The following is a 25,062-nucleotide window of genomic DNA, read 5'->3' on the forward strand; positions in this document are numbered from 1 at the left end:
TGCTTCAACTCTTTATTTACTCTGTTTTTAAAATCAATAAATATGAAGATGCAGAATTAAACAGTTTTGGTTATACCGATCATTTTAATTAATGTTATTATAATGCATTTTTAAATTTATTGTTTTGTTTTTGTCGGAGAAAATACACTCTATAACAAAAAAAAATCGACGCACCAAGAAGGAGTTGTCCGATTGAAACGAAAATTGGTGGATAGGAAGACAATGTACAGAATAGTAAATGCTTAAAATTTCAGAACAATCGAATTATTTATTGCAGAGTTACAGTGACAAGTTCAATAAGGTAATGACCCGCCTCTAGCTTGGCATAGACCGATAAAGTTCTCGGATGGTATATTTCCTGCCAAATTCGATCCAAATGTCGAACGAAGTCATCAACAATCCGTGCCAGATGCAATCGCCTTCCCATCATATCCCAGACATGCTGATGGGAGAGAGATCTGGTGATCTGGCAGGCCAAGGAAGAGTTTGACAAGCTTGCGAACAGTTCATAGCAACACGTGCCGTATGTGGTCTGGCATTGTCCTGCTGAAAAACCAGCGCCCCAGGACGCTGGTTTTTTTTAACCCGGGGCGCTGCAAATCGAACGTAAGCAAAACAGGTTTTAGGATGTCGCCGACGTACCGCTGTGCAGTAAGTGTACCTCTAATGACGACCAAAGGGGTCCGGCTGTCAAAGGAAATGGCACCCCAGACCATAATGCCTTGTTGAGGGCCGGTGTGGCGTGCAATAGTGAAGGCAGGATCCCCCCTCTGCCCTGTGCGTCTCCAAACACGTCTTCGATGATCGTCAGGACACAGTTGGAAGCGGGATTCGTCGCTAAAGACTATACGTCCCCAGTCGGCATCATTCCAGCCATATCTGTTCAAAACATTCATGCATACGAAATTTCAAAGCAATCGGATGATTGCTTCTTGGTGCGTCAATTTTTTTGTTATAGAGTGTAGTAATTTCGTGAAGTCATGAAAAATTCTTGGAATTAGTCATGAAAAATCATAAATTTGAAAATCTAAAATGTAGCTGATACCCTGTATGGAAACACATCTATACTAACTCTGTGCAAACAATCTTTTTCTTAACAGCAAATAGTCCCGCAATGGACTGATCGTTAAGACACGGTTCCCAGCAGATCACCGAAGTCAGCTGCGGTCAGTGTGCGGGTGGGTGACCACTTTGATTAGTCTGCACAGGGACCGAGGGTGTGCGGTATCGAGGGTGTGCCATCCCCTCTGCAGAGGATCGAAATTGTGATGGCATGTCTTCGGATCATCCTCAGGGATGTTTCCCAGACCGTCGCCAATAGCCCATTGTGCAGCTCTACTGCGACGTAAATTAACAACAACAACAAAGTGCGACGTAAACTAACTACAACAACTTAACAGCAAATATTTTTTTTTTAATTTTATGTGGCTAAACTGTTGGCACTATATGAAATATCACGCATAAAGCTTTTAGATATGAGGGAGGACATTTTTAATCACGCAAAATTCGGATTGAGCTAAATGAGTGAAGAACTTTTTTCCAGCAATTTTGAAATTATTCTATGGGATTGTTATATTTATATTCGAATGCTTTATTAATTATAGTGGTTGTTCAAGAGTAAGGTAACATCAAACACCAGCGGCAGCCATAGCAACGCATGCGCACTGTTTACTGTTGCTCTTGAACGCACTGAACTTAAAGCACATTTGTAGCGAAATGTAGGTTAGAATTTCTGATTCTTAATTAAAACAATAAAAACAAAAATATCGTTCAAATCATGAGATTTTCTTTTATTCACAACTAAAGAGTATTTTATGCATGGTGCGTAGCGTTTTTAAAAAGTACTTAGAGGTGCTTATATTCGTATTTTAAAAGCCCTTAAAGGTGCTTTTTTTATTGGGTGTTTTTGAAAAGTGCTTTCTTTTCACTTTTCGAAAAGGGAATGTCGATTTTCGCCATGTACAATGTAAAACCATGCTTTTCACATTGTTCTATTCACCGTTTTCGTATTTCATTCAACCACAATCTATTTTGGTGTACCGTCAATCGTATCGCCATGTTTAATGAAATACTTATGAGTCCGCATGTGCGTCTACTAAGCTGGGTTCGGTGAGATTATTGCACTCTCATGTGCAACTCTGCCGCTGACACAAAAGCTGGCAAAAAAGTTAATAAATTTAAAAATTAAACAAAAAAAAAATTAATACGTACATTAATTACAAGTTTATTTAAAAATGAGATAGTTCTTAAAATTAAAATAGTGCCGTAAGTGGAGACGAACCTGGAACCTTCGATGGCTACAAAAGAGGGTAGTCTGCTGCCAGAAAAGGGAAATATTATTAATATTTAAAAATATAGGTATTTCGTAAGAATATATCACTCAATTTATTTAAAAATTAATTTTAAAAAAATATTTTTAAAAATTTAAAGAAATATGAAGCAATGGGGCAAAAAATTTGGAACCATTAGAGGCTGACTTACTATTGGTACGAGGCTATAGACTAGTTCTGTCGCAAAAGAGCTAATATTTTTAAATCTTGAGAAATTAAATTATTTTAAAAATTAATATTAGTGCTTCATTCTAAGATTATTACAAAGAAAAATTAAAATAAAAGATTTAAACAAAGGCTTAACGGCATACAAACCAGGTAACCTCTTATGCATTACAGCTAGTACTGGGCGCAAAACGTTAAATATTTTTGAAAATGTATTTTTAAAAAATAATTTTTAAAATTTAATTAACTTTTTATGTTTATAGCGAAGAACATTTTTAAAAATTTTATTTAAAAATTATTTTTAAATATATATATTTTTTTAAAAATAAAATTAATAAAAACCATAACGATACACGAACTTGATACTCTCTTCTGGAGCTTTACAGGTGGTACAATTCTTAAGGTAAACTTTGTCGCAAACTTTAATGTTTTAGAAAAATTAAATTAACAAAAATAATAATTTATTTTTAAAAAAAATTTATCTGAATATTTCCAAAATAATATTCATAAAAATTTGTTTTAAAAAATTATTTAAAAAAAAAAAAAACGATTTCAGAAAAACAATGTTCTATATTAAAATAATACTCAAAATACCTATCTCAGATTATTTATAAAAAATAGATATTAATTTGTGAAATATTTATATTAAACATTTTTAGTTAAAAATGAATAAAATTCCCTCGTAACTATTACACAATTCGTGACTTTAAAAAAAAAAAAATTGTTCCAAATACAAAAATTGCAACTTTGCAGTCAGTGAATGGAATGCTTTTATGAGCTTGTGTTTTGAAGCAGATCTTGAATTAAGATGAAGATTTCTATTATAAAATTCATTTGATATTTCCGGCGGCAAGGAGCTTTACGGAAGTAAGAACAGTTCCGCAATAATGGTTTTAAACTTAAGTTGCGGGGAAGATGAAGGTGAAAATTTCTCTCTTGTGTAAGAAAGACGTAAAATAATAAAAATGAAGCATTTGGAGAATTAAAAACATTTTTTATTGTTAACCTGAAGGACACTTCATTTGTTCTCCTTTAAATGACAAACCTTCGAATTAAACAATAAAATTACGGAGTATTCAATAGAAGTGCACTGCCCACCTAAGATGTTTAGTGCTTACGTCCTTCGAGAGATGGCGCTGTATTCATTTCATGTCACTTATGTGAGAGGAATGAGTTTTGGTTTCTATCTCAGTCCGTTACGCAGTTTCGGACAGTAAACTAGCGAACAAGGTGTGATGCCAGCAGGCGGAATATTTAAGTGTTCTTATTTGTGAAAAAAACTGAATAAACATTTTATTTTGTGTTGTGCAAACTATTTATTTTGTAAAGATGGATGTAAAACTGACCCTCTTGCTCTGGGGATTTACTACTCTCTCTTTTTTTGGTAAGCATACCTTTTTTAATATTTTATAATTGTTTTTGTCTGAAGTAATATTTTCAGATGTTCGAAAGTTACTTAAAAAATTTGAAAAAAAAAAATACCGCTCTGTTGCTTGCTGTATAAGAATATATTCCGAATAATTTGATTTAAATTAGATTTCCTTTTTTATTTCTATTTAAATCCGGTTTTTTTCTGGAGTTGTATTTTACAATCGGTTGGTTTTTATAAATATTATTATAACTGAAATATTTTTAAAAATACTTTAAAGAATTCTTTAGAATACGTATAGATCGAGTCATAAATTAAATAAGTAAAAATGTTGGAAACGAAGATAACTTATTTACATGCACTGTTATATTAAAGACATAAATAGAATTTATAATAAAATATCCAACTAATGATTTGTTGTAAAAAAAAAATCAACTTATTCGAAATGAGTAACACTTCAAACACTAAATTCACGAAACAATAAATTGCATAATAATATAAATTAGAATGATATAATAGTAAATTAGAACAGAGATATTAAAAATTGAATATCAGGTAAAAGAAGTATGGAAAGTTGAACCTTATTTAACAATTGGTTCATAAGTTTGAAACAATTAATTTTAAATAGAAGATAAAGAGGACTATTTCATTTTTTTAGTATTGTTATTACTATTTTAAAATTCATTGTGTATTTACTTGTAACGAGAAGCTCGCTATAAAGACAATTTAATATTCTGTTATAAATTGCCTTATAACGGTCACTACATTATTACAACTCATTGCTTAAACAATATATAGCACAATAAATAAACACAAAAAGGATAAAAAGAGAAACAACGAAGTAAATTAAAAAAATTAATAAGTTTTATTACTTATTGTGTTCTATTTTGTTTCAAAATTTTTTTTTTCGAGTGCTCCTCATACTATTGTATTGATATATTTTGCTTTGGCTATATTGATACAATATTAGAAAGCACTCCTTTTTGCGGATATAATCGTGTGAGCTGATGCAGAGATATCTTTTCACTATTTTGTAATTTTTTCCATGTTTTCTCTACCTTTGATCATTATATATATATATATATATATATATATATATATATATATATATATATATATATATATATATATATATATATATATATATATATATATATATATATNTATATATATATATGCATGCACGTGGCTCGTGAAACGCGTTCGCCCGATCGCGATTAGTGAATTTAGGGAGGCGACTTTTATTTTTTTATTTTTCTATAACTGCTGAAGTGCGATAAAAAATTGCATGTATTTTTAATAAAACTAGTTCAAATTTGAGCCGCTAAAGTTTTCGAAAGTCGAAAAGCATGCTCACATGCATGATTCGAGATTTATAAGTTGTAATAGTTTTGTATGGGCCCAGGATAGCCTGGTTGGTAGGGCGTTGGGCCCATGTCCAAGAGGTTGTGAGTTCGTTCCCTTATAGTAAATGGTGACTGGTGCACGTTAAATCTGTCGGGTCACAAAGCCCTCCATATTTCAGAGCAAATCATACCTCTGAGGGTACTGAATTGGAGATTGATCGTTTTCTGGCTCAGGACCGAATTACTATTTGTGGATGGATGTATGAATGGATCCGCCCTATAAACGGGCTGGGACGTATGTGTGCGGCAGGAGTTGAATTCTTGGCCATAGAGGCCACCACTGGAAAACAAGGAGAAGCGCACCCCTTTGCTTTAATGACATACGACAACTATTATTAAGCATTAAAAATAACGGGATTTTAAAATCTATTCAGAAATCCATAAATAATAACCACCGAAAAAGCAGTTCGAAAACGTGTTGCGAATTCACGACGAAATGGCATAAAGGGAATGAATGCTTTAAAAAGGTATACAAATTAGCGATTTGCAATTCCTCTGCGTAATAATATCCTATAAAAAAATATCAGGATTTCAGAAATCCATGTAGAAATCTGTTACAATAATGCTGGATAAAACAAACACGTTTTCGTTCCTTTTTTTTTTTTTAATTTTTTTTTTAGAAGAATATTCTTTAGTTATCTTTTATGTTTTCCTTCTGTGGACAAAACTCTGAAACTCTCAGAATTTCTGTCCTCAGTCTCATTTTTTTTCCTTCTCTTTCTTTCACCAAAATAATTCTACTTTTGAAATTTTTCTAATTATGTGTTTCTGTTTGTTTGCATAAAGAGAAATAAATCTTTCGTGAACATTATTCATACACTTTCTACCTCCACACTTATCAACAAAAATAAGCAAATCACACGTTAAGTGCTTACATAATATTTGAACGGCCAGTAATAAGATGAAATTTCCTTTTTAGCGAAATTGTCGCTATAAGCGAATACCCTTATTTAAAGTTGAATTAGAAAACATTAAGTTAAACTACCAATTTCTCTTGAAGTGCGTGACAGAATTTCTAAAAATAGAAGAACTCTTCTTTCGCCTGGAAGAAAACTTAGCCAATGGTTGCCCACAGAATGCTTTTTAAAAAATAAAGGGTTAATATAGTAAGAAAGATGTTTATTTTTTCTACGGACACCAGAAATAAATAAAAATGTTTTTTCATTTAAAATCTTATTCATACAAGAGTTTCAACAGATAAACAGACAATCTTTAATATTATTTAATTTATTATTTTATAACCGTCGTTGAACAGCCAGCCCAATGTTTTGGGTTTACGAACGTTCAACTCCGTAGCCTTGTAATTTTTTACCCAATCCAGAAGACAAAGGAACTCCTGGATCGATCAAGTATTGAGAGAAATTTGCATTCGTGGAGGACTCCTTGATGGAACTAACCCGCATTTGCGTTACATTGAGAGGAAAACCACGAAAACGTATCACGGTTAGCCTAACGGCTGACTATGAAATTAATCATGACGATGGAAATTAATCGATGACGTAGAAATTAATCGGAATAAATAGAATAGTATTAATAGAAATCGTAACTTCTCGTAATAATTCGCGTTCTTTATATGGAGCTTTTTCTGTTCATTAATCCGTTATTAGTATATTATGAAATATCTTTTTATGAAATGTAGCTAATGTCATTGGGGTTCACAGTATCTATAAAAGTAATAAAACTTGAACTCGTTTTGCAAAAATCTAAATTTAAAAGTTAAATAAAAACCTGAGAGAAATTTTAAAACCCCGTATTAAGGTCAAGAATAACGGATTATCCACCGTCTCGTGCCACTCATTTAAACAATGCTGCTGGACAAAACGCTTGCAGGCCTCGGAAACCGTCACGGTGATCTAATATTCATTATTTTGATTGTGGATTAAAATGGCGCTGAAAAAAGTTGCACATTACTGTTAATTATGCTTTCCTTTTCATTCGTTTCTTGTTTCTCTGAAAAGATTAAAAAACAGTGGGAAAATTTATATTATTGAAGGACTTTTTCCCTATTCTTTTCCAGAATAGTGAGAATTTTTTTCTCGACAAAAGGTTTTAAAAGAATGGAAGGCTAATATGAGAGAAAGAAGGTTTAAGAACCTAAAAATGACTGTTATTTTTAGAAGGATCACGTGAAGTAATGCTTTTATAACAAACTGCGCATATGGAAAGTCATGAATTTCGGTATTGAACAAAATTTGACGTGAAATGTCATGATTTTATCTATTTATTTCAGAAAATCATGGAAAGCCATGGATTTAGGTTGCCTAAAAATCTAATTTTTAAAATGGAATTTATTCCCTCCCCCCAATTTCATGGTGTTCCGAATATCTGAATTTGTAACTAATCCCCCCCCCACACACACAAATTATTTTATTAAAATATAAAATGTTTTTATCATGTTCTTTAAAAATTATGGTGTTCTTTTAAAAAATTGAAAGAAAAAACATCATTTCTAGAGCGAGTTATCTATTAAACTTCCCTGATTTCAGAATTTTTGTTAATATTTATTCTTTTTATTTCATCAATTTAAATTCTAGCTGAAACCAGGCAGTCATTGGTGAATTTTTTTTTATTCCGTAATGAGAAAAGAAAAATCAGGAGTGTTTTTTTTTTCTTCTGATGAACAAGAAAAGTATCTTTAGAATATAATTCTGCAGAAAAAAAAGGGTAAAAAAATTTTTTTGCTTTAGTATTTTTTCCAGCTGTTTTATTGCTTCAACTTTTTCTTTGCTCTGTTTTTTAAGTTTAAAATCTATAAATATGAAGATGCAGAGTATAACAGTTTTGGTTATACCTATCAATACAATTAATGTTATTATAATGCTTTTTTAAATTTATTGTTCCGTATTTGTCGGTGGCGCAGCATGTACTCATTTGGACTTTGTGCCACTAAACCCTACATTCAATCAATCAATCCGTATTTGTCGGAGAAAATTTCGTTATGTCATGAAAAATTCTTGTAATTAGTCATGAAAAGTCATGGATTTGAAAATTTAAAATGTAGCAGATACCCTGAATGAATAATGTGTGTGACGTCTGTTAGGTTAGGTTTTGCCTATATTTAGTCTGAGTCCTCCATGCAAAACTTTTCTAATCTAATTTTTGAAGAAAGTGACTCTGCATTATTCATTAAAAAAGTTTTAGAATTATTCATTGATTTTGATGATTAAATCTCGCCAATGATATTTCTTTTAAAATTTTCCCCATTTTGTCACACTAGATTATAAAAAACATATGCTCAAGCAGGTTAGAAACAAACATATTGGAGAAACCATTACAAATTTTATTTTTAAGCAATATAATAATGGTGCACAATATAATACTAATTGAAAAAAATCTGCTGTTTTTAATTATTTCTATTTTATTCAAAATGTGGGATGTCACACGTTTTGTTACACACTCCCTCCCCTTGTCACAGAATGCCAAGAACCCCATCCAGGGGTCTGTCCAGACATTTTGTGAAAGGTCCGGTTTTCATGAAATTGTGAAAACAATTTTCACATTCTTTTAACCAGGGTCCGCTTTTATCAATTTGTGCAAATAGGGTCCGGTTATTGCAAAAAACTTTTTCAAGGAGTTTTTAAATTGTAAATAGATACATGATTATGCTCGGCACTGTAAAATTTTAATAAAAAAAATAAAATTTTCAAAAACAAACAGCAATTGCTGCTTCTAAATTAGAGATGCAACATGCAATATTTAGCCTATACTGCTGAACGCAGAATATTAATTTCGGACGAATAATGGAAGAATCGTCTGCCGAAGACAAATCTAATTCGTCTTTCTTGTTTTCTGCCCTGGGAAGGGTTAATTCGATTAACAAAAGAATAATGAAGATAAACAAATTTGTGAAGGGTCCGATTAAAAGAAAAATCATTTTGTGAAGGGTCCGTTTTTAAGTTAAAATATTTTGTGAAGGGTCCGTTTTTATGAAAAGATATTTTGTGAAGGGTCCGTTAACGGACCCAAATTTCTTCTAAACAGACCCCTGCCATCGTAAGAACCGGGATGGCACAGGGGATAGAGCGTTCGCCTTTCAATGAGGTAAACGGGTTCGAATCCCTGCGACAGCTGGTCGATACGAATCACGCTTTTGGCTTGCACCGACTACAGGTGCTGACGTGAAATATCCTCAGTGGTAGATGGATCATGGGTTAGAGTCCCCTTGCCGTCAGGCTAGACCGTGGGAGGTTCTCGTGGTCTTCCTCTCCATGTAACTCAAATGGGGATTAGTTTCATCGAAAAGTCCACCACGAAGGGAAATTTCTCCCACTACTTGATACAAGAAGTTCTCCTGTCTTCTGGATGGGGTTCAAAATTACAAGGCTATGGAGTTGGACATTTGTAGTCGTAAGCCCAATAAATCGGGTCGGCTGTTCAACGACAGATATAAAATAAAATAAAAAAAACCCACCATAATGTTTAAAATGTTAACCCAAAAGAAATCAGAACAAGGGGTATTCTGTCAAAAAATATTCTTTACATCATTCCCCATTAATTTCCTATTCAATTCCAATTTCTTAAAGTGCTAAAAAATAAAAATTATGCCCAATTTTCTTCAATCTCATTAAGATCTACTTTAAAATTCTGATAATAAAGCGAGCAACCTGAAATCGGTGTTCACCTTCAAATCTGAAAAAGTGGTTTTAGCCAAGAGCATCTGGTTGAAAAATACAAAATTTCATTTTTTTTCCTTCCTTTTTTGTTGTAGAATTTGAAATAGCCTTTAAAATCGTCACGTCACGTAAAATTTGTTAAGTTATTACTAAGAAGAAGAATGTTGTGAATTTTTTATTCTTACTTAAAGGAAATGAATTAATTAATGAATGTCCTTTTCTGCAACATTGGTTTGAAGATAAGCTTTGAATAATTACACTAAGCTAATTATTTTTTGCTATTTTTACTGTTTTCATGAATTCAGTTTTTATAAATATCTTCCATTATTTCACTTTTAAAAAACGGGCATGATGCGCCCCGGCCGCCTTTACTTTCATCTAGAAATCTAACCTAAGTATCTAGAAAATGTGAAGTGATCGAGAAATTGTGATTCGTCTACCAAATTTAAAAAAATATCTAGAAATGTAACCTAAGTATCTAGAAAATGTGAAGTAATGGAGTAATTGTGATTAGTCTACCAAATTTAAAAAATATCTAGAAATCTAACCGAAGTATCTAGAAAATGTGAAGTGATAGAGAAATTGTGATTCGTCTACCAAACTTAAAAAATATCTGGAAATCTAACTTAAGTATCTAGAAAATGTGAAGTGATGGAGAAATTGTGATTAGTCACACAAATTTAAAAAATATCTAGAAATCTAACCTAAGTATCTAGAAAATGTGAAGTGATGGAGAAATTGTGATTCGTCTACCAAATTTAGCGACGAATGCCCACATTTATTAACCAGGTGGGAATAAGAAGAAGTTGAAATTTGTTACCTGTAATTATTTATGATCTGATACTTAAAACTTAAATTTGTTGTTTGATTGTAGCCATTGAGATACTAGTCATTGAAGCTACTGATTTTTAAAACTTTCATAAATCTAAAAAAAAAGTTAAATGGAGGTTCGAAAAATAGATTTATAGTAAATTTTTTTCAATTGAAAAAAATGAAAAAAACTTATAAGTAACTCTAAATCGGTAATGTGGGACGTTTTTGGGTAATATATGTTACTTAGGCACTGTGTAATTGGTTTATGAGGAATGCAGTAAATTCAGTTTTTATAATGATTTATAACAATTGAAATATTTTTTTGGAAAAAAGAATAATTTCAATTTTTCTTAACTAAAAGACGAAATGGATTCATCTTATTAGGCGTTTTAAGTTACGTGCACTTAGTCATATTTTATAAAATTTAAAAAAAAAAAAAGGTTTTTAACTAGATTTAAAAAAAAAAAATTTTATTTTTTTATTTCTGTTGTATAAGAATTATTTACATCTTTAATTTTTAAATGTTTAGATCATTGAACAACAAATGTGTTTTTTGTCATTCGTTAGTTTTTCGTTCTATATTTATTTTGTTGAGGTTTATTTTCAAGCAATTACTTTAATTTTACCGTAATTTTTTTTAATTGAACTAATAAACTTAAATCACTGTAAAGAAAAGAAAACGTTAAATTTAATTTTTTTAACTTATTTATCTATTTCTGGGAACTCACATAAAGAAGAATATTCTGGGAATAATGTAAATCGCGTCAACCGAAAAACTAAAAATGTTCTAGTTCGTGAGAGAAATGTCAACTTCAAGGTAAACTCGTGTCCAGGGGAAAAAGAACGTCCAATTTTCGTCCTTGATCCAAAAATGGCAAACTTTTTCCGGTTCTCATTCCTTGAATTTAACCGATAAAAGTCAAACGATATTTAAAAGTCAAACGATCATTACAATTCTTTTTTAATTAATTCTTTTATCCTGTTACTGTTTAATTAAAGTTTACCTCGCAAACATTTAACTTATTTTTTATTTACTGAATTTCCTTTTGTTGCGGACGAAATAGTTTCTTGTAAAGCAATTATTTTTGAGTACATTTCCTCAAATTTAACTCATGTCCTTTAAAATAATTACGTGGACATACGTTTCGGAAAGAAAATTACAGACTTTTGAGAAAAAAATATATTTTCTTTCTTTTAATATTTTTGCCCTCAGATATTTAACCCAGTTGTGAAATCAGAGCAACCCAAAAATACATATTTGTGGTTTTAATTTAAAAAAAAAAAATTAATTTTGTTTCTTCTTCTTAAGAAAGTATTTTAAAAAAATAAATAATTTTGTTAATAAATAATAATATTTTACAAGTAGACTAAAAGTGAGAAAATTATTTTATTTCTGTGCGAATAACATTGCAGCGCGTCAGTTTCAAAAAGCGTGGAAAATTTTCGATGGGGATAAAAGTAAATTTCGAACGTGCAGTTAGTTTACCTAAAACTGTATTGTTTGAAATTTTAAATTCAGTTTATTGTTTTCTTCTTTTTAGTTAGTTTGTTTATGTTGGAAAACAGTCATAATTTCGAGTGTTGAAAAAATTTATTTGGCGATAAAATAAAATGATAAAAACGGATGCCAAGCTCCCAACTCGAACATATATCAACGTTGCCAACTCTTGAAATGAAATTGCAGTCTTCTTTTTGCTTTCTTTCCTAAATAGTGTGATATGAGGAAACAAAACACATATTGAAGAATTACAAGAGCGCCGGCAGCGGTGTGCAAGAAGGTGCACTTGCACCCACCTGGCCTTTTTTGTTTTTTTCAACAATTAAAGATATACAGAAAAACTATTTTGTTATAAAAAAATTTTATTAAAAATATTTTTATTCAAAAACAAATAATTAAGTAATTATTGATACATAACAATTAAAAAACTGTTTAATCAAACAAGAATTGTAATCGTCTTGTTTGCTGTCCAAATCCGTTTATAACTTTTTCAATTAAATCTGAGTCATCTTTGATTCGTTTCTTATGCACACTGAGCATGCGCAAATTTGGCAGATATCTAAGCTATATTTTTTAATTTCATTTAATAAAATATAAGTAATATTATATTTTCTATTAGTTATTTAGTTTAACAAAGGTGTATAACACAAACTGGCTTCACACAACTGTAAAACTTCATCAACACAATAAATACCATTTTAAGCGTGCACAAAACACGTTAGTGTACGAAACTTCTGTTTGTAGTTAAATGTGTTTCTACGTCAGTAGCTATGACAGCGCCATCAATACAGTTTCTCGTGGCAAAATTTGCAAGTACAAGAAATTCGTCCTTTTTTTTAATATCTTGTTAACAATGAAGAAATGTAGCGTCAAAAAATTAACAGATGAAAGTATATGTAATAACAAAACAAAATGTAATAACAGAATACTTAAAATTAAAAAAAATTGGGGGGAGGGGGGTAGTTTGTTACAGGGTTGCACCCCCTTTTATATTCTGCCGGCGCTCTTGAAGAATTAATAAAATTAGTTTCTATAAATCGTATGAAATATGAGTCTTTCAGTTCACATGTAAAGAAACTGATGAAAGAATATTGTTTCTTGCAAATGATTTTCTTCTACAGTGAAACAAAAGTAAAAATTCCTAATTCCGTATTTGATTTGTTAAGGGTATGTCAGCATAAGACGCGTCATTTTTAGTGGTCCAATCAAATCCCATGCTCCTGCAACGTTATATAGTTGTTTCTTTTCAAGAATGAATGTTCTCCTTATTTATCGAAATATGTCGCCAAGTTTAGGATTACAGCAAGACTTCGAAACTAGAACTTAATTTTAATAATCGCAAAAGATAGCTCGAATTAAATTTTTGTCTTGGCTTTTTTAACCTTGAAAAGATTTTAAATTGTTTTGAAAGCATATTTGATTATGAAATTAAACGGATCTATATACATTCGCGGATGATTACTTAAATCCTTAGTAGCAATGGTCTTTTCTTAACTTGCAACGGAGCGTAAAACTTTTTTTTCTAGTAATACTGCATATTTTTTCTTCTTTTTTTTTCTTTTTCTTACAGTGTAACGCCCAAGCATTCGGTTGATTAAATTTTTTTTTAGATCAAGTTGGTATTAGTTTTATGCACTATCCTAAAGAAAATGGCTTAAACTTGTGTAATATTATGTTAATGATAAGCTGTATTTGGTAAATATTTAAGAATATGCAATTGTAAGAGCGATGTTTTTTTTTTTCTTTCTGCAATATCATATAACTTTGAGTTTGAATAGTTTTTTTCTTTTCTTGACGTTTTGAATTGCGTTTCAAAATGTTAGAAATTTTCGTTATTATTATTATTATTTTACGAACAAAATGTTTTTGAAAATATAATCTTTTTCTTTTTGATTTCATGGCATCATATATTTAAAAATTGCGGTCATCCATGCCTGGAATTATTGTTTCTGCTCGTAGACAATAATAGTTAGCCTTAAAAAATGGACGTACTTTTTTAAAAGTTTTGTAACTATCTAATCTTTTTTAAAAGTTTTGTGAATGTAACTATATTTTCCTCTTCTTTAATAGTAAAACTCTGTTTGATTCAGTTAAGCATCAAAAAACCTGAATACTATTGAACAATTTAAAAGCAATAAATGTTGTTATTTGTAAAAGGGCAATCTCAAAACATGCATCTTATATCATTGCGAATTTTGGCCTGATGGCATTTAAAAATTTTCAGCCTTTAATGCTGAAATATTAAATATTTTAATAAATATTTCATACATTAAATAAATACACATAAAAATGTATTTAAATATATTTTTAAAAGTATTAAAAAATATTTTTACCACGTGCAAATCCAAATCGGGGAAAATCCGTTGCTAAAAATCTTCTTATATTTGATAAAGAATTTTTAAAATGAATTTTTTTTCAGGAAATGTCAATGCTATCTTAAAAATTATCAATGTTAAAAAATTAAAAAAAAATTTTTTTTTTCAGTAAATGTTAAAAATATCTCTAAAATCATCTATGTAGATATACATATAAATTCACTGCTCGCTTAATATCCCTAGCAGCAAAATAACTTGGACCCTCACTGGGCTAATATTCATGAATCTTGGCTCGATAAGGGTTCACAGGGCCGTTATTTTTCCGATATTGGCCCTATATAGAATTTTCCGATTCACCTGATATTTTACAGCCACTTTAATTAACCAATGTAGGTTCTATATTGGCCTATGTAGACCCTATATAGGCCATTCTAGGACCATTCTTAAAAAATCTAGACATCCCAATATTGGCCCCTGGGTGCATGTTCTCATAGGACCCATATTGAACCAATTTTGAACCCAACTGGGGACGAATTGAAATTGTTTTCTTGAAACGTTTTACTTTCTATTTTTTCGTTCGATTTGTTGTTGTTTGGTTTTCTTATTACGAGACAGGGTATATTTAGTACGTGCATACTGATTTTATTAGTAATGTGAAATTTTATGGATAAAAAAAGAAAAGACTAACACACAAACGTTCTCCCAGGAATTTACCATAAAATTTAACCCGAATAAAATTTACTTAAGAACAAATATTGCGCACTCAATGTAAACACCTCACAAAAAAAAAAGAGTGAAAATTAGATCGAACAAGAGAGAGGTTTATAGCAGATACAGGTGAACCCCACCCTGATTGGGTGGCCTCCTCTCATTTATTAATTTTTCACAACATCGAAAATGAACGTTATTGAAAAATCAACCCAATAACCCAGTTCTAAAAGGCATTCCTCGCCCTGTGGAAAGGAAAGAAATGTCTAGTTTTCCGCAACAATGAATCGATATAATATATCGCTATCATTTCCGCCGAGACACTTTCTTCTTTCATCGAATTATTTTGCGTTTTTTCTTCTTCTTGTAAATATTGGGCAGGTATAATAATATTACATAAAGGATTTCTATAGCATGAAATATGAGTAAAAGTCATTCTTTTAAAAAAGAAATTTAAGAATGTTTATCTTTCGCCAAGTCAAATCAAAAGACACTTTCTTCTTTCATCGAATTATTTCGATTATTTTTTCTTCTTGCAAATATTGGGCAAGTATAATAATATTATATTAAGGATTTTTATAGCATGAATTATGAGTAATAGTCATTTAAAAAAAAAAAATAAAAAAAAAAAAAAAAATTTAAGAATGTTTATCTGTCGCCAAGACAAATGAAAAGACACTTTCTTCTTTCATCGAATTATTTTGAGTTTTTTTTTTCTTCTTGCAAATATTGGGCAGGTGTAATAGTATTATATTAAGGATTTCTATAGCATGAAATATGAGTAATCGTCATTCTTTTTAAAAAAAGAAATTTACGAATATTTATCTTTCGCCAAGTCAAATCAAAAGCTCCTGTTTTAAATGCGTTAAACAGGAGGCAAAGTTAGAATTTTTTAACTGTATTTATTTGGTCGTAAGGAATTATCAGGGCTTTAACAATCTACTGAAATATTTTATTTATAAGCAGCTGATACACTTTTTTTAAAAAATCGCCAGGTAGGCGAAATTTTTGGCCTCGATAAAAATTATTAAAATTAATAGATAAATCACTATTTTCGTGAGCCACGACAATGCAGCGTTAGTTGTAACTTCCCAAGCATTAAAAAGTTAAATCAAAAACGTTTTTTTTTTTTTTTTGCAAAACCATAGTTTTTTTTGACATTTTGCTCTATTTTTCGTTATTTGGCATAGTGGTTTGGCTTAAAGATCTCCAAAATTTAACTTAAAAAGTTATTTTAAAAAAAAACAACATATTATTCGTTATAAAGCATATATCCACTGCAGGATACCAAAATTGGCGCCATAGCTATTCTTTGGAGGGGATTTTTTTTTTTAAAGAAATATTTTCTAAAATTTTGTGGTTTTAAAACTGTAAATTTAAATTAAGGAACATTTTGCTTATTTAAGAGGGCATTTTTTTCTTATATACTTGTGGATGAGGGGGATTTTTAAACTGTTTTTTGGTTTATTCCTTTTCTTCAGATTTTTTTAGGGGGTTTTACAAATTGTTTTGCCGAAAAAGACACTAAACAAATCTGTACTTAAAGAAAGGGAAAAGAAAGAAGAAAAAAAAACGTCTCCGGCGTGCTTGATGCTGTATGTTCTCACAGGTAAACAGGAAAAAAGCACTCGAAAAAACATTTATCTTGAATTAGTTAAATATTTTTTTAATCTATTGAATATTGTAGAAGGTATTGAATATTTTATAATCAATTAATATGGAAGGATTAGTTTGTGAAATGGATCTCTTCAAATTTTATACTTTTCGATACTTATATTTTTTACTCTTTTATAAGCTCTTTGAAAACTTTCTTTTGCCTATAATCACACTTATTGTATTGCGATACGATAATCATATAAAAATAATAATTTTGAAGAAAAAAAATGACTATTAAAGAAGAAAAAAACAGCATATTAAAATTAAAAAATTTTTTAATAATAATTTTGGAGGAAATGACTATTAAAGAAGAAAAAAAACAACATATTAAAATTAAAAATTTGGTCGTTTTTGTTATTCTTATTTCATCATTATTTTTAGTTTATCATAAAATTAACATCCTTAGAGAGTAATGCTGAATGATGATATATACGTTAGGGCTGGGCAATGTCAGAATTTCGATATTGTGGTATATTGTGAGCTTCATATCACGATATTATGATATACCGCGGTAATTAAATTGTTATGTATATTATAAATGCTAAGACTATTTTGCAATTAAAAATTAATGTGTTTAAAGAGCATCATTTAAAAAAAATGGGGTACTTATCCTATATTAGCTCGCAGCATAATTATCCCATGGAATCAACTAATTATAAAGCATCATTATTTTAAAACAGAAAAATTTTATTAATATAAACATCAATTACTAATATAAACATCAACACAATTATAAACATCAAAACAGTTATAAACATCAACACAATTATAAACATCAACAATTATAAATATCAACACAATTATAAACATCACAAGGAGATCCGACAATCTCGGATATTTTTAAAATCAGAAGCACGCTATTCTCAAAATGAAACCAAAATCAGTAACTAAGTATACCATGGAGGGTTGATATAACGCGCGGGTGTTTGAAATCCGATATCGCCAATACCACGGATATGACGCATGCGCTTTAAAGTCAAATGATACCACAATATATTGTAGGAGAAATTTCTAGCTGCCGAGAGGAGGTACCGTAAAATATTACGCGCAAGCCTTTGAGTTCTTCACCCCTAAATCAATCACGTGCCATACCAATACCTCCTAGATACCATACCATACCGCCACTTCCTCGCCGCCGGTCGGCCGAAGATATTGGCTAGCGGTGAGTACCGAGAGGTGCAGGCATACCGAAGTTCAGTAACTCGGTATTGCCGAAGAATATACTTCCGAATATCATTACCGCGGTATCAAAGAAATGACGGTATTACGGTATATTGCCCAGGCCTAATATACGTATATATTATATATATGATATATACTTATATATGCATATATACGTATATATGATAATATACTATAATACTGCCGTGCAATAGAAAAATCAACAGCGAAAAATCAACAATCAATTCAAAATCGATTTTTGATCGAAAAGCTTACATATTGCAATTTTTTTCATCAGTTTTCTGCAATTCTCTTTTTTGTTGTTGTTGTTCTTGATAGCTTTGAAAAGTAGCTTTTATCGAAATGCTGCGTGAAGCACTCGCGTTGTTTTTTACAGTTGCACTTCAGTAGGATGATTAATGATGATAATGTATTAGTAAATATGTATAAAGTATGTATAGTAAATATGTATATAATGTATAGTAAATATGATTAAAAAAATATATCTATGCCAAATTTTAAAAACTCTTTCCACCACACTTCATGTAATCCTAGCATATAATTTAATTTTTTTTAAAAATATCTAATTGCATTTTAATAAATGTTTAATTACATAAAATTTAGGCTCAGCGCAACGGCCTGAATCGAATGAATCGGTTGAAAGAATTTGTGAGAAACATTGTAATATAGTCTCTAATTTTGTTTTCTAAAAATAATATTTTGGAAAAATATTTTTAACAGCGAATCTAATTAAGATAGATCTGCTATAGCTAAGAGAATACAGAAAAACTTTGTTATTGCTTAAATAAATTTTTTAGATGTTGTTGGCGATTTAGATTTTCGCTGGTATCGGCAACCCCGTTCCCCCGCACACTGAACTCTTTTTTTTTCTTTTTGCTTTCGTGCTCATCGTTTTGGGTTATTTAACTTTGATTTGGTAACTTGTTTTATGGTTAATTGTAACCATATATTGGAATACTATGATTTATTCGGAATCATTTAATGTTATTGTTGTTTTTGTTTGCTATAAAAACTGTTATTGTTTATTAGCTATTTTCTTCAGTTACTAATTATTAACTATGGAAATTTAATTATTAAGGTAGGTTGGACCCTCCTGATGTATTTTTATTGTTTGTGGAAGGATAGACATTTATCAAATTATTATTTTTTTTTTGGGGGGGGGGTTCATGGGCACCCTTGTTATTAGTTAAAAAGCGTTAATTCATAAGTTGTCAAAATCATCTAAAAACAGCCTTAAGGTGTGTAAAAACTTCTGTTGCAAATGATAAAAATATAGTCATTCTTTATTTTTTTAAGAATAGTTGTGTTTAAATCATTAAGATGCTTTTGAAGAAAATATACTTTATTTTACGACCTTTTTATTTAACCCCTTTCGTTCTTCAGTAAACCTAAAAGCAATGTGCTACTTGCAAATGACGTGGTGTAGGTATCCCGATCCTGATTGGTTGTTTAAACCTGACATTTGTTAACGTTAGCAACTGTTCTTTCCATCCTAATTTCGAATTAGCCAAGCCCATCAAGCATTAATTCTTTTAAGTGACACCTTCTAAATTCTTTCACGAAGATTCTTTCTCAAAGATTTCAATTCTTTCACTGTATATTTACACAAATACTTAACACGAAGCTATGTGGAACATAGACAAACTAATTATGCATCGACGTTGTCAGGTACACAATACCAAATTATATCATGGTTGCAATAAAATACATAAGCAAATAATAAATCTAAGTTAAGTAAAAGAAGTAGACGAGCAAGAATTATGTTTCAACTAATTCGAAGTACGATAGGTCTCTGTAGTTAATCATCGTTAATTAACATTCCAACTTATGTAGAGTAACTCATCTCAACTTTAATACGCCATTTTGCTGAAAAAGATTAGGTCATAGGTCACATGTGTGGGTATGAGGTCTTCTTGAAAAGCATGCATTCAATTGAATTTGAAACACGAATTCTTGTGAGCTCAATATACATTTATTTGCATGTCAAATTTTAACACTGAATCTTTCACTTTAATAGACTATAAACAAATAAATAAATAAAATAACCGGCAGTAACGTTTCTAAAAGGAGATATGAAAAATCACCGCTTAACCTTTCTAATTTAGAATTCTCAGAAAAGAAATGCATTTTAATTTCCTGTAGTTAAAAAGGAAAAGCAGTAAGTTTTCGAACATCGATTTAAAAACTGTACTTCAAGTTCTTTTTATTTTCCCAGGATGACAGCAAGCCTACTTTTTAAGTAAAATACATTGGTGCTGCTCGCTTGTTTGAAGAAAAAAAATATATAATTAACATTTAATGCATACATTTTAAAATTGCATGAAGTTATTTTATTACAATTTTATTTCGAATGTAACGAAATATCTCCTAAATCTCGTATATATATTATTTGAATAGAAAAAAGCAACACCTATATTAATATGGCTGTATTTTAAATTAAAATTTATTCTTTTTTCACAATAAATTCGATAAGCAAAGGTCATTAGCATCAGGTGGAACAATAACAATCCCTATTGTATCATATTAACTCCGCCATTTCATTTTTTTGAAGATGATCCAGTAGCCTGAAAAAATCTGACACACTTTCCCTAGGCGATTTGAGTTTGGCCTTGAGTTTCTCTTCCATTCCATTAGATACAGGTTAATTTTTGGCGATCTTTTAAAGAGAGTTCCTTCTTATCTTTTGTTTCGGGGCTGAATATCATTTCTGCGATGAAAGAAGATGAGATGGCCAGAGTAGGTTGAATGATCTAGTTTCGAGTGACCATCGTTTTCTCGTTTTAGAGGAAAGTGTTCCATCATTTCTTACGCAAAACTATGAAGTTGCGAAAGTGTGTGTGTTCTTGATGAGAAATAAATGTGTTCCGATGGGTGTGAATGGCGTGGGAATAAAAACCCTTTAAACATTTCGAGAAATATTTGGGTCTGTTCCTTGTCAAATTATTAGACGCACTATAAGATTCTACTTAAAATCTTAATAATCACGTGATACTATACAGCTGTATTGTTCTTATTCGATTTGCACTTGCTTACGTTCGTGTATCAATTGGTTAACATTGTAAAACAATACGTTAAAAATAAATACAAATAGGTATGTAAAAAATCTCCTATCCCAGTAAATAAAAAATCTAATCCAATAAGAATAAAAATTCATTACGCGTATGTTTAAATATAAAAGTATTGCCAATAAACTCGTGTAAAACATGTAATTATTAAAAAACTACAGTGAGGTCTAATAATGTGGTCTAATTATTATAATATGCTAATATAATACCTGATGTAACAAATATTCTATATTTATATAATATATCGCCTAATTTATCTAATAGTCTTATTTATATTATATATCGTCTAATTTAACACACTGATACGCGAACGTAAACAAGTGCCAACCGGTTTCAGTAGGGTAAAAACAATAAAGCTGTATAGTATCACCTGATAATTAAGATTTTACATAGAATCTTATAGTGTGTCTAATAATTTGGCCAGGGACTATAGATTATTTTTCAAATAACTTTTAATGGCGACGAAATAGATTAAAATGGCTCTCCAGTATTCTGACACTTCAAGAGAAAAATGCTTTCTCAGACGCCTGATCGGATCATTAAACATAATCTGAAATACCTGAAATGCAAACGATTTTTTAATAATGTCAACTTTTCTCTCACTTTTACTCATTTATCCATTCGAGCCTTCGTGGTTGACCTACTTTTTTTTATTTATTTATTATTATTAGTTATTTGGCGGTAAAAACATGCCAGAATCAGTTGGGATTTTCACTTTGAATTTCTTATCAAATCTGCTTTTACGGTTCAGTTATTTCAGGCTACAACAAACTTCTACTCCGCAGACCTTGACGCTCTCTAATCCTGCTTCATAATGCATGCTACATTCATTACGGATTTCTTACGCATGTAAATAATGTGTTAGATTTCATTCTAAAGAAAAGCCATTCGACCATTTCAGTTTTATAATTTCCTTTTCAAAATCACACTTTCCAATGCATTTCTAGTGATTGTATGCGTAGAACCTGACAAATAAAAAAGCAGACGATATTATATTATATATTAAAGCAGACGATATATATTATGTAGAATAAGTTTTACGAAGCTTCTTTCGTCAAGGAAATTAAGAAACGAAAAACCATGACGGCCCGTCCTCGGCGGTCAAAATTCCTCGCGGGCAACGAATTTCTCGAATCCGACGTCCGCGAGGACGGCCATTTTCCCGTTAATGTTGGTGATACATTTTCAATTCTTATTATCTTACAAGAGTCTAGCGCCTCACTTCTAAAATGATCCTCTAATCTAGAAATACGGCAACGTACTGTGCATGGTGGAATTGATGTTTTCTCTGTCTCCCATACTGCAGCGGTTGAAAGGGACTTTTCAGCAATGAACTTACAAAAAAAACGCATTACTTACTGGTCTTAAACAAGAAGCGTTAAATGAAATTATGAACATCTACCTAAATGGAAAACCCCTTTCAGATTTTTGTGCAGAAACCTCTGTAAATCACTAGCTTGATTGTGGAACTGGCAAACGTCATATTTGATTCATTTAAAAAACGAAGTACCCTCGGATAAATTGACATTCCAGATAACTTGACATTTGTCATTTAAATTATTTCATAAAAGAAATACTAGGTTCCTATTAGTAACCTAGTATTCCTTTTATTACTGTATAATGCAATCCTAGTATTTGTAATCCTAGTAACAATTCATTGTGCAATTTATATAAATGTTTGTAATAAATAAGAGAAAATTATATTTTTATTTATTTAGAAGCGACGGGTTAGTTTCAAAGGAGGACGGGTACATTGTTGGACAAGCTGTCCTCGGGGACGGGTAAAATGTTTGAGTTTTTTCGAGCCCTGATTTGGAGTAACGATTTGTCTTTTGTAAACATGAATAAATGTTTCTTAATTATTGCTTTCCGAAGTAGTTTTTATTCACTGCATTAAAAAAAAAAAATAGTTGTTAACTACATTTGTAACAAAATTGCAGTCGTAGTAAACTACCAAAATAATGTAATTTTTCCAACCACTGCCTGCAAGTGACGTGGGTCTCTCGATCCTGATTGGTTGTTGAAACGTGGCATTTGTTTACGTTAACAACACTTCTTTCCATTCCATTTCGAGTTAGCCAAGCCCGCCAAGTATCAATTCTCTTAAGTGACGCATTCTATATTCTTACACAAAGATTTCCATTCTTTCACTATATATTTCTTATTTAACAAAAAAACAGGCATGAAGCCATGTAGATCATAAGCAAATTAATTATGCATCGAAGTTGCCATCAGGTGAACGAAGCAAAAATATATCACGGTTGCAATAAAATATATAAACAAATCATAAATGTAAGTTAGGTAAATGATCAACGTATGCTATGCGTTTCTTCGAGGCATTTAATTCACTTCACGTTCTAACTGTGGAGAAACTTTGCTCAACTTTAACAGGCCATACAAATCTATAAATAAATCTACAAATAATAAATCTTAGTTAAGTAAAAGAAGTAGAGGAGAAAAAATTATATTTCAACTAATTCTATGTGCGATACGGGCTCTGTATTTAAAAAACTACCAAAGATTACCTCGAAATATGTATGCTTAACAAGTGCGCACTGTTACAACGGAATTATTTCATTATCTTTAATTCACATTATTGTTTTAAATTTGAAATCGAGTTAATCATATTCTTACCTGGCATTTCACTATGAAATGCAAATTTATGGAAAGGAAAAATCGAAAAACGACTTCCTGTGATCTCATTTCACGAGCAACGATTCATAAAAAAAAAACAATTAAAAAAAAACATTTGCAACTTTTTCGAAAGAAGGTTTTACATAACACGCATGATCTGAAAAACGCTATTTATTTCTCGAAAAAAAAGTAGGAAATAATATGCAAACCGTCTTTTGGGAAATCATAATTTGTAGTTGGCGATATTTCCGCGCCGCAATGCCTATCGTGATAACTTACGACTTAATATTGTTTCCGATGACAAACAATGGAGAGAGAGTAAATTGTTTTGAAATGGAGTGAAAAACGGGGTTAAATGCTGATTTCTGAAAACAAAAATTTTCATCGCAGAAAAGGAGGGCAATATTTTAGGGAAAAATCAGAGTAAAATTTTTATGAATTATAGGTTGGCTGATTATTAAAAAGATGCATTTTAACAGAAAGATAATAAATAAATAATAAGTCGAATTTAAAATTATTTTTAAACTGTGCGTTTCGAACATAGTCGCACATTCCTTTTTCTTTCTCTCTGAAAACTGCTGATATCAATGGGATATCTGCAAGTGACGTAGTGTGGGTATCTTGATCCTGATTGGTTGTTGAAACGTAACATTTGTTTACGTTAGCAACTGTTCTTTCCATTCTATTTAGCGTAAGCCAAGGCCGTCAAGTATCAATTTTCTTAAGTGACACATTCTAAATTCGTTCATAAAGATTCTTTTTCAAAGATCTCAATTATTTCACTATATTTTTACACAGTGACTTAACACAAAGATAGACATGAAGCCACGTGGAATTTAAAAAGTCTAATTATGTATCGAAGTTATCGAGTACAAGAAGGTTAAAGGAAATAAGTGTGTGTGTGTATGGGGGGGGATTTTCAACAGTGAATTAAAAAATTGATTGAAATTGATTCGAAGTTGATTAAAAAATTTAAACGTCTTGCTTTGGTTTAGTTTTAAATCTGATAAAAATTTAATTACTTTCTCCTTTTGTGATAACTTACAAAACGAAACGTAATTTTTATTATATTTTATAATTTTCTCCTTTTTTTTGTTATGCTTCATTTAGTTTATGTCGGTTTTCGGTACATTTAATAAACTGGTACGACGATGCTTCTCTAAATTTAGATTCACAAATAATAATAAAGAGAAACTTTCATTACGTAACATTTTATATCTGTTCTTCTAAGTGATTTTTGTAATTGGAACTCAGTTTCAGAAAGTGAAAGTAATTAAAAATTAAAAAAATTATTAAGTGCGCCACCTG

General features: G+C 30.6%; 1 protein-coding gene across 1 annotated transcript in view; it reads left to right on the forward strand.

The window, feature by feature from the left end:
• Positions 1-3,687: 3,687 nt before the first annotated feature.
• Positions 3,688-25,062, forward strand: part of LOC107448509 (Chitin deacetylase-like 5) — a 77,675-nt gene continuing 56,300 nt past the window's right edge. Inside the window, exon 1 of the mRNA XM_043052532.2 lies at positions 3,688-3,879. Within this exon, the coding sequence (XP_042908466.1) occupies positions 3,825-3,879 (55 nt within the window). The 5' untranslated portion in view covers positions 3,688-3,824. The remainder of the gene's footprint in view (positions 3,880-25,062) is intronic.

Source organism: Parasteatoda tepidariorum, chromosome 3 (genome assembly GCF_043381705.1).
Source record: "Parasteatoda tepidariorum isolate YZ-2023 chromosome 3, CAS_Ptep_4.0, whole genome shotgun sequence".
NCBI lineage: Eukaryota > Metazoa > Arthropoda > Arachnida > Araneae > Theridiidae > Parasteatoda > Parasteatoda tepidariorum.